At 32.7% G+C, this 11896-nt stretch overlaps 1 protein-coding gene across 1 annotated transcript in view; it reads left to right on the top strand.

Annotated features, from left to right (window-relative positions):
* Nucleotides 1–9863, top strand: part of TRPM1 (transient receptor potential cation channel subfamily M member 1) — an 86384-nt gene extending 76521 nt beyond the window's left edge. Inside the window, exon 27 of the mRNA XM_051973799.1 lies at nucleotides 8384–9863. Within this exon, the coding sequence (XP_051829759.1) occupies nucleotides 8384–9659 (1276 nt within the window). The 3' untranslated portion in view covers nucleotides 9660–9863. The remainder of the gene's footprint in view (nucleotides 1–8383) is intronic.
* Nucleotides 9864–11896: the final 2033 nt, after the last annotated feature.

The raw sequence follows: 11896 nt of genomic DNA on the forward strand, positions 1-11896 counted from the left end.
TCAAATAGGAATCATTTTTGTAAACTTTAAAGTATGAAATAAATTTCAGATATTATAGTGAAATTTAAGCATTCAAAAGAAATGAAATGCTCTCTCTTTGCCATTTCTCTCTCCCCAGCCTTCTTCTCAATGAATTAATATTAATTCTTTATTCTTTATTCATTAATATTAGCTAATTATATTATTAATCTTAATATTTATTAAGATAACTTTTTTGTTCCCTCTCAGAAGAGGAATCGAAAATTTGCCATTTTTAGATTAAAACTGGTTAAAACCAATCTGTAATGCTAGTATTAAAAACTATTAATAAATTCAAATTAAGTAGATTGAAGATTCTCTTAAGTGTGATTTAATATACAGTACTTACTTCTACATTCTAGGGTTACAGGCATGATGCCCCCACCCCCACCCCAAGCAATCAGGAAAATCCCATGTAAAATTTTTAGCCTTTTCTTTGCAGAGAAGTCTGAATTATTATGATATTAAAAGATCACTGGTCTTTCAGGACTTCTGTGATGTCTGCATAACTGCCAACCCATGATATATCAAAAACATGTTGAGGAAAGTCACATGTGGAAGGGATACCTAGCAAACTAAAAAAAGCTGTGACATATAAAAAGTTCAAGAGATATAATTTCAGGACAATTAATCATTTTATTAATCATACTAGTGGATAATTAATAAAAAGGATCAGTGGTACTCTGGAATGCTAAAGAAATTGCATGGAATCCATTTAATGCCAATATACCCTTTGAAGAGTTGTTGCTCCTGAGGATGGTAATCAACTTTGATTGTTTAATAATTAATGAGAAGAATGAACAGTACAATGAAAGGTGAGCCTATTCTTATGAGGGGCTGGGAAACTGACTTTCATTATGTTATTTACTTCTTGATCAACCTTAGCATTAGGTAATTTAGAAAAAGGATCCACCTCCATCCAAGCCTGATTAGACCACAACTGATCAGAATTCACCTTATATTAAATTCTCCAGTTCCCCAATTGGGGCAACAACTCCAAGATTTCAACCCATCATTGGTCTTGCTATTCAGAGAATTAAGCTTTGACTCAATCTCCAAATGAGGAAGGGAAAGAATTCTGCATCTGTCCAACATTAACAATTGGTTATTTAATAATAATTTCCTTCAAGGAGATTGGGAGAAATTATGAAATTCAAAATATATTTTGGTTCTGAAGATTAACATTTTTTCTAGTTTTTCTTTTACTTGCTTTAGTTTTGAATACATGAAAACTACAGTTATAGAGTTGAAGAGGTAAGTTCTGTATAAGGAAATGGAAAGAAATAAAAATAGCCAGGTTATATATTTTATAGTGGATAAGACATTACTGTCTACAAATCTGGTCCATAATTGAAGGGTGGAAATAGTCTTAAACCTCAAGTACACAGTGTCATGAGATCCTAAAACATGAATTTCTTCAGGTACAATCTGGGCCTAGTTATCTTACTAATATATTATATTATTTTATGTTGACATTTGGCCTTATCATTAATGAAATGTTTCCATATAATTTACAGAATGTCTTGCAGGTGATTTAAGATCATTGCACATGAAACAAGTTGTAATAATAGAGTTACTTATAGGACTCCAGAGTTCTCATCTTCACACACTTAAAAAAAATGCAGTAATTCCTCTCATAAGAATATGAATTTGCATCTGATACAGTGAAAATACAAATCAAAATACTGAATTATTAGTTTACATATAATTTTGGAAGTTACTAAAAAACATTATCAGAACATAAATAGGATATAATTCAAATGGAAGATTTTACTAAAATTTTCTAATAAAGATGACATTTTAAATATTAAAACACTTTAAAACTTTAGTTATATAACATTTAAACTAAGTACCAGGAAGAAAGGTGGGTCCAGATACAAGTAAAAGATTATGGAGAATTTCTATTCATTTCACATCTTGTAGAGGCCTGAAGAATATAACCACATTTACATTGGGGTGATAAAAAAATTTTATTGACCAGGGATAGATTATAAATGATTTATGTAAAATTGAGTTTGTAAACCTGCTTAGTCCTTAACCTATGAAGACTCATCAAAAATCTAATAGTGAAGGTGATAAAAATCAATATAGAAAATTATTCTTTGGGCTCTTTTTAAAAAATCAAACATGCAATGTTAAATTGATTCTAAAAACTTTTAAAATAGGATTACTCATTTCAGTTGGCAAAGCCAAGCTAACATCTCTCACTTACATGGATTAAAAGAAAAAAAAGTAAAATTAAGTGATAACTAAATATTAGCAGACCTAAATAAGACTATATCCTTTTTAATTTTTTTAAAAATTTTTTCTTTAAAGATTTGATTTCCAAATACTATTCTTCCCTCTCTTCTTGAGATGATAAGCAATCAGAAATATATGCAATTATGTAAAACATTCCCACATCAGTCATTTTATACAAGAAGACTAATAAAATTTTAAAAATACAAAAAAAGAAAGACATGCTTCATCTGTATTCAATTAATATTATTTCTTTCTCTGGAGGCAGATAGTATGTTTCATCATCAGTTCTTTGGGATTGTGTTGGATCATTGTATTGCTGAAAATAGCCAAGTCATTCATAGTTCTTCATTGAACAATATTGCTGTTAACTATATACAGTATGTATCAGTTCATGTAAGTCTTTCCAAGTTTTTCTGAAATCATCCTGCTTGTCATTTCTTACAGCACAATAAGATTACATTACAGTTATATATCCCCTTCCCATTGCTAACCTCATTCCCCCAGTTGATGGGCATCCCTTTGATTTAAAATTCTTAGTCATCACAAAATGAACTGCTATAAATATTTTTGTACAAATGTGCCCTTCCCCCCCTTTTTTGGATATTTTTACAGTAGTATTGCTGGATCAAAGGATATGCAGTTTTATAGCCTCCTGCAATGGATGGTTATGTACTTTTTTAAATGGAAAAAATCCAGAAAACCTACTAGTCATTGAATCATTTTAGGAAGCCAGAAAGTAAAAGCAGTGGTTATTACTTTGCTGTGGATTGTATAAATAATACTTTATCATATTTTGTAAGATTCAACTATGGGGTATTCTATCCAAGAATTTCAGAAGAAAATCTACACAAAAAGTTGAGGATGGATATTAATTTGTAAAATAAGTGCAGTTTAAAGTCAAGTTCAAAAAAAGCAATTGTTCATTGTTAAGTGCATACTTTCATTTGTTTCTGGTTTCCTTTGATCTAAAAGAATGAGAAAGACTAGACCTCAGGAATTGTTCTAAAGGAATGCCACGTGGGAAAATCATATGTTTTGTGATTAGGAAAAAAATTCCCTAATGCTTTTCTCAAAAGAACTCTTAGGTTAGATGAGGAAAGCTTAGGATGTGGAGTCAATGTAACTATTAGGGAAAGAAAACCCTATTCAAATTACTCTTATGATTCAGAAGAAAGGCCACTTATAGTCATAATAGTTGGTGGATATCTCCTTCAAATTTTTAGGAATTAGATAAGATGTGGCTCTGATAAAGGCTTTTCTCACCAAGATAAAATCAAAGGAGAAGAAAAACACATTACAAATATTTTTGCTTTTTTTTGCCTTCCCAGTGTTTTAGCATAGTGCCTAACACATAGTAACTGCTTAATTAATACTTGTTGACTGACTCACTGCCAGTAATATAAAACCTAACATCTAAACCAGAATTTATCTCTTTGAAAAAAACAGATCATTAAATCATTATGTAAATAGCTACAATCAAAAGATAATTTCAGTTGTAGTTGAGTCCCACGTCCCCACCCCACCATTCATTCATGCCCACACTCATGCATGCACGCGCACTAGTGCACACACACACACACACACACACACACACACAACACACATATACACACACACTTTTCAAATAACTAAATAAAATAAATTGGATTTTCTCCATGGGAGGAGAGAAGCTTTGAGAAAGCAAGTTTATTTTCTGTTAAAATATTTTCTGTAAATATTCTGTTCCAATGCATGAGGAATTCTCACTTTAACACAGTTGTTATTGTTGAGTCAGTTTTCATTTATGTCTGACTCTTTATAACCCCACCTGGGTTTTATTTGGTAGATATATTGGAATGTTTCCCCATTTCCTTCTGATCATTTATAGATGAGGAATTGAGGCAAACAGGATTAATTGATTTGCTCAGAGTCAAACAGCTAATAAGGGTCTGAGACCATATTTGAATTTAGGAAGATGAATCTTCCTGATTCTACTGACTCTCTATCTCTATCAGAAATTTACATTTATGAACCATTGATCAATTGGTATTGAAGTAGGCATTAGCAGAGAAAGCTAATTTCTGAAGCACTGATAGGATTACAATACTTTCTGAGGCAAGCAAGAGGGTACAGTTGGGATCATCTCAGCAGTAATTGAACCTTTTGTCCCTAAGTAGCTCTTTTGTTTAAATGGACTTTCATTACAGTTACATCTCAGATAGAGGTCTTTAGAAATCCCACCTTATGCATCCAATCAATGATGCCAAACCTTAGAAGTTATATTTCTACTATAAAACATCTGCCCATAATGTAGATCTTTGACAAATTCCTTTTAAGGTTAGACTGCCATGGTGCCTACTGGCGTCTTCTCATCTCCTCTCCCCACCATTGCCTCATGGCGTTTTTTCTACTTATTATCGCTAACTCTTTTAAAGGTGTTAAATCCCTTTTAGGGTTAGTCAATGATGTAATCCCTTTCCCCTTGCTAACCTCATTTTAGAGTTAGTCTGCTGAGCTCTATTGATTTAGCCTGCTAGTCATCGGTGTACTCCTGCCTCATGGCATAATCTCTTTATTGGTGTCTTCCTTCTGGTTAATTGTGAATTCCACTAGGGAACTTGTCTTTTATCTTGTTAATTGCTAACATACTTTTCCTTGCTAACTCCTCTGTGTTAATTCACATATTAAACAGCACTCCTTTGTAACTTCCGAATGATGCCTATAATATAATTTCTTTGTCATGAACTAATTTCTATTAAGTTATTTACTAATTTCTATTATGTTACTTTAATATAACATTCTTTTTATAATCTATTGCTCTCTTGAATTTATTTATCACCACTCCTGATGTCTATTTTAACTCATCACAAAGGGCTTTGAAGTTAAAAGTACCTTGCTCAAGATCACACAGGTATAGAATACTGGAGCTTCTGACTAATCTGAATTAGCTCTCTTCACTGACCCTCACTAGAGATGTTCCCTCCACTGGCCAATTACAGGCCTATGTACCTTGGAAGATGGTATTCTAGGCATCTGTGACCAAAGGCTTTATATGCCCTGGTTATCATCATTCTGGTGAGGAATCTCTCTTGAGGTGTGTCTTGAATCAATCCATCACAGGTCCTGTGCTCTCTATCGTCTCAATTTGTGGATAATGTCAGAAACATCTATTTCTACCACAGCCTGGAAAAGAAAATAAGACAAATAACTTCAAGGACAAAAGGAAAAGTTATCAAACAAATATCTCTCAGTCTCAGAAAAAGATGATGAAAAATTTCTTTATTAGGGAAAAAAGATATCAAGTTTTACATTTCTTAGAAGGAATAAAGAGATTAAGAGAACTGAAAGAGGACTATTTGACTTAAATTTGTGCTAACAAAAGCAAACCTTTTTCCTTACTTTAGGTCAGAAGTTTGTCATCCAGGTTTTTTTTTGTTTGTTTGTTTGTTTTTTTAAACAAACACCACAATAACCTTTCAACTGAAATCAGTGAATTCATCAATTCTACTAGTTCTTCCAGAGATGTAGTTTGTAATCTTTCTATCCTTCCCCACCCTATACAACTTATCCAATTGTTCTCAAAAATTTGCTATGGGCAGTGGCAGGAGGTGGGTGTGGAGAGATGGTATATACAGCATGAAAGAGGTCTTTCTTTTTCCAACATCATAAGGATAACAGCGAAGAACCATCCATTTCTTATCTCTCAATTTTGCCACACTACCAGTCCACTTTCTCTTCTTGGCAGAATACTGTGATTACATCAGAATCCTCGTTAGTTATATGTTGCAGCTTGCTCAGACTTATCACATTTTCTGTATGAAAATTAAATTTTAATTCTTTGGTATTCCATGTTGTATAATTATATAGACATACCAACAAAATATTAGCATTTAAAAGATGGGCCTTTTTACTATCATGTGAAGAACTTTGTTATTCCTGATAGCTATCATTCTTGTTTAGCACTCAGGGCCCAACTCATTGTTTCTGTATGTTGTTTTTAGATAGACATATGGTTTGACAAGTTCCAAATGCAAGTGAAAATCTATGCAACATTCTTTATCCACTTAATCTTTCTTATCTGGATGGACAACCCAAACTCCCTTCTATGATTACAGATCTTTTTCAGGAGGATGTGCAATATTATGGGATTTGATATAATCAGCATAATATCATACAGAAACAGGAACACCTGAAGGACTTGACAAAGCCTCACTGAATCTCCTCCATCACAACGTAAATACCTTTGACAAACACACATCCTCCTTTTTAAAACCATATTCGATATTTCTTATCAGAGAGTCAGTCAACAGAATTACCTCTGTTGTTAAACTTTTATAAAGAATTTATATGGAGGAGGCAGTGGAATATACATTGATAATTAGTTTATGTTATCTAGTACTCTTAGAGAGTAATAGTAAGATCCTTGATTTTTTTTTCATTCCTTTTCTATCTTCCCCCCTTCAGATACTTTATACATACGTCCCTCCATGCTTTCATAATTGTATCACCTCTAGAAAGTTTTCTCTCTATATATAAAATTGAACCAATCTGCTTTGTCTACCTATATTTTCTTTGGTGTCATTTCTATAGCTTCTATTAGCACGTTGGACTATAATTTTAGAGTCCAAATTTGGTGATTCCATCATCCTTTATGGATGAAAGGTCTAGACATGATTTCTCCACTGCCTCACCACCCACATTGTTCTCAAATCTATGCAATTTGGCTTCTGCCTCAACCAGTCAAGATAAGCTACTTTCTGTAAGATTACCAGGGACCCCTTAATCACCAAATCTTATGACCTTTTCCCATTACTCAAACTCCTTGATAACTCTGCTGCTTTTGACACTGTTGAACATGTTGAACACCTCCTCCTCATGGAATAATTTATCTTCCCTCGGTTTCAGAGACATCATACTACCCTAATTCTCCTCCTTCTTCTAAAACTATTCTTTCTATATTCTTATTATTATATATGTAAATATCTTTAGTCCTAGCCTCTTATAAATCAGCATTGCCAACTGCCCTACAAAGAACCTCTAAATGCAACTAATAAAGAGGAAGAAGCTAAAGGGTGAATCCAGTTTCAGGTAGCTAGATAGAAAAATGCTTAAGAAGAATAAGAAAATGAATGCAGTATGCATTTTGTAATACTCAGTTCCCAAAATGTTAACCTCATTTCCACCTAATAATGTCTTCTCCCTCACACTTTACTTAAACCTGCATATTCAGTTCTGCTTTCTGAACTGGTTCTCCAGCTAAATACCATATCCTTGCCCCTCCCAAACCATTTACTTTGGCTCCCTTCTGGATGCAGCTTTTCTACCTGTCTTGGAGGCTTCAACCCTGAGCCACTGAAAAATCTCAGATTCTAGCAGAAGTGATTCCTGGGATTGAAAGAAACAGAATAGAAATAATTTGTTTTTTGTACTTTCTTTGCTCATTAAGAAGCTAAATACACCTCATATGATTTATATCTGATGTTTAAGCTATGCTCTATGTAGAATATTAGAATTCTATAGGCAATCACCAGTAGTTCTAGAAAAAAAACAATTAATAGTGAAACACTGTGATGCCCTGTTGTTACAAAATACAACCTCATTAAGTCAATATTGATTTATTCAAAGAAGTGAATGATTTAAAGAAAATTATTTCTTAGCTAATGTTTCATCATTTTATTAGAAAACATAATCTTAATTTAATTAATTGATAGTACATTTTCTCCCAGTACTGAATTTCAAAGCAATTTAGATTTTGTCACATTCTATTTTGCTATCAAAATGATAATGGCTGACATAATTTATTAGATTGTAAACTCCTTGAAGGCAAGGATTATCTTTTGGCTCTTTTTGCATACTTAGTGTTTAGCACAATGCCTAGTATTTATTAGATACTTAATGTTTATTGACTGATTGACCTGGTCATAGCTGGGCACTTTTTTTTGTCCAATTTAATATTTGTACCTTAAAATAATTACTAGTTAGTTCTATATCTATATCTATACATAAACACATATACACACATACAAAGTTTCTATGGAGACTAAATATTCAGTGTTTTCATGGATTTTAAAAGTCTAAAAATCTCATTATTATGTTACTTCTTTAGACTCTTAATATATTCAATTTGTTATTTTCTATTCAACAGAGTTGAAAATATGTCAATGAGGTTAGAAGAAGTAAATGAAAGAGAACATTTTATGAAAGCTTCACTACAAACAGTAGACCTTCGACTCTCTCAGCTAGAAGACTTATCAAGTAGAATGGTAAATGCTCTTGAAAAACTTGCAGGAATTGATAAATCTGAACTGGTACCAACACGATCCAGGGCATCTTCAGAATGTGATATAACTTTTCTCCTTAGACAAAGTAGTATCAACAGTTCTGATGGTTATAGCATGTATCGATATCATTTCAATGGAGAAGAGTTAGTTTATGAGGATAGTGTCATTCCTCTGTCACCTGGGCCTGGATTGCATAAAAAAACTTGTTCATTTCGTGTAAAGGATGAGAAGGATGGTCATGAAACAAGGATGCATCTGGTACCAGAACGTCAGGGAAGCCTTTGTATGATATCCAACACAAATACATCAACAACACAAGATTGCTGTAAAATCACTTTAGACAATGTACAGGATGTTTTGCCAAAATCTGGTCCAAATATTGGTATTTCAACAGAAGATGAAAAGAAGGAAAATTCAAAAAATGATGAAACTGTTTCCCAAGGCTTAAATCAAACAGATGTTATAAATGAACAGGCCAGATCAGATTTTCAGAATACTCAGTTAAAAGTAGAAAGGACAAAGTTAGAAGGAGCTATTTCTTACCCTTTAGAAAAAACAAAAATAACACGTTACTACCCTGATAAAACTTTAAAGACAACTATGAAGTCTAGAAGCTTTGTGTTTTTGCATGAAAGAAAGTTAACTGGTGGAGTTAACAACTGGAGTACCAACTATAGTTCAATAATGGACCAAGTGTGCCCCATGACAGTTGAACAGTGGACTACAGAATGGAAATATCAAGTTGAAAGGAAAATTTCACGATCTCGTAGTACAGATTTCCCTTTAACTGTATCTGAAACTGCAATGCAAGCAGAGCAGAAAGAGCATTTAACAGACAAAGAAGATAAAAGTGATGTTAAAGAAGCAGTTTCCAAAGCTTCTCGTAGTTCTCTAGCTGTCATTGGCAGAACTTCAACTACAACAGAAACATTATTGTCTGTGAAACCAGACCAAACTTGGGGATTCCCTTCTGTCCGGTCAAAAAGTTTACACACTCATTCTCGGACTACCAAGTCCATTCAGAAAAAACTGGATCGACCTGGGCATGCCAGCAGTGTAACTAACCTAGTAGTGTCTGGAAGTACTGCAGAAACACATAATGCTAAACAAGAGAAAGCCTCCACAGAAACTGAGTGTTAAAAGCATTAAGGGGAAAAAAAAAAAGACAGGTGCTATCTTAATTAGTTAAGACAAAGGATTTAACATAGCTTTCTAAAAATTTGTTCATAATTTTGGGACCTAATTTTGCTTTTATTTTAAAATAAAATACTAATGCCCCAAGCTTAAAGCATTATTCTTGTATCAGAAACATAATACTTTAAGAAAACTTTCTCACATGTTTTGTTTTTCTTACCTTCAATCTCCAATTTATTCATTCACACTGAAAATCATAATTAATAACAAATAATAAAAAGAAACAGAAAAAAAGCATTTCAATAAAACTAGCATCAACTGAATCCAATGATTCAGATAAGGATGTTACCTCATCCTAAGTACCCAACTCCACTTCTGCAAAGAAGAGAGAGGAAGGGCATTCTCATATCTCTTCTCAAGAGTCAAGCTTGGTTATTATAGCCACAGAGTTCAGTTTAGGATACTTCTTAATGAATTTAGTGTTGTTCAGACAGAATAAAGCTAAATGAAACTAAAAATCATAAATCACATAATGTGCAAGATGAGAGGCACCTTAGACATTACTATATCAAGAAAAAATAGCTAACCAGTATGGAAACAACAAAATTCTGATTTCTGTGAGATTTGGCAGTGCTAAAGAGTAAAAATGTGACCACTACCACATTGTCCTCAGATAAGAATAGAACAAAATAAATGTTTAAAACGCGTGAACAAAGGTAGGATGTGGAAGGAGGAAAATATAAATGCATAAAGTTTATGTGGTAGAAAACCTAGTTGACTAGGAGTCATCAAAGATTTGAGTCATTTAACTTCCAGGAACTGCAGGCTCCTCCCCAGGAAATTCTGGGAAATAATACTTTCACTACTTAGCACAAGAAGTTGTGAGGAAAATACTTCATGGATTGTAAAGTCTTATGTAAATGTAAGCTATTATTATAATTTGGGGGAGGTGGTAGAAAGTATCTAAGATTTGCTCTGTAGCTGCCATTCAAAGTATCAGAGACTGAAGTTGCCCATTTCTGATTTAGAGAATGTTTTAAGTTCTACAGAGAAATCACTATATCTGTTTAAAAAGTGTATAAAATGACAGCAAATAAAACATTTATTTTATAACAGTCTAGATTTTTGTTAAGGAAAATAAAGGATCTAGTAATAAGATATCCTAAAATATTGCTTGTTTGTACATTTTTATTTGCCTATTGTCTTCCCATTTATATTTCTAGTTCATTGAGCATAAAGATTATCTACTCTCTGTTTGAATCACTACCCTCCCTATTCCCAAATTTAAACACAATGGTTGGTATACAGTAGATACTTAATAAATTCTTATAAACTCCTAGAATAGGATTATCACTACCCTCTAATTATACCTATATAATTGTAATTACAGGTTCATAGTTATTGATAAAACTCAAAGACTGGTGTTAAAAAATCATAACTCTTCTTTTAGCTTACAAGAAACTTCTCTTTTTACTCTTCACCCCCTTAAAATATAGTTTATATTTAAGGATCACTGAACTAGAACCAGTAACTTGTGAGCAAGCAATCTTAATCAGGATTGATTTTGGCAAAAAGTGAAGTAGGAAATATATGTCTTGGACAATCTGCTGCCTGCACATTTAGTTATAACTGTACTAGCTTTGTCTCCAAGTATTTCTTTTGTGCCTACAATTTTAAACTAATTAAATGCTAAGATGTTAGCTAATAAAAGCTTCAATTATTTCAGCACCTAGGATAATCATATTTTGTCATGATGTTTTCAAAATCCAGAGGAATAACCCTCAGTGGCATAATTTCTGGCACAATGATACCACTTAAATAACAGATTTGTTTGTCTAAGTTATTTTACTGATAAAAGTTAAATTCAAAATTACTAGAAATGAGTAAGGTAGATCTTTAAAATCTTAACAGTTACAGTTTAGACATTTTGAGACTATAATAAAAAATACATTGGAAGATGCCAATTAGTACAGGGGAGACGTTTCTAGAACTGTACACATCAATGCCACATGGGTAGTTATCTATGCTGCCCCCTTGTGTAAGGTCTAGCAACTTTGCTCCTAATTATTGAAATACTGCCTCTTGGTAGAAGTTGAATTTCTCTTTTATTGTTTCTAGCATTTGGGATTTACTTTCATAGATAAAATATTTCATATATTATGATTTGGAAACGACCTCTGTACTTCAATTTATGAAGATTTTATAAATCCAAATGGGCTAAAATTGTTTTTTAAATAATGCTT

This window comes from Antechinus flavipes, chromosome 2 (genome assembly GCF_016432865.1).
Source record: "Antechinus flavipes isolate AdamAnt ecotype Samford, QLD, Australia chromosome 2, AdamAnt_v2, whole genome shotgun sequence".
Lineage (NCBI taxonomy): Eukaryota > Metazoa > Chordata > Mammalia > Dasyuromorphia > Dasyuridae > Antechinus > Antechinus flavipes.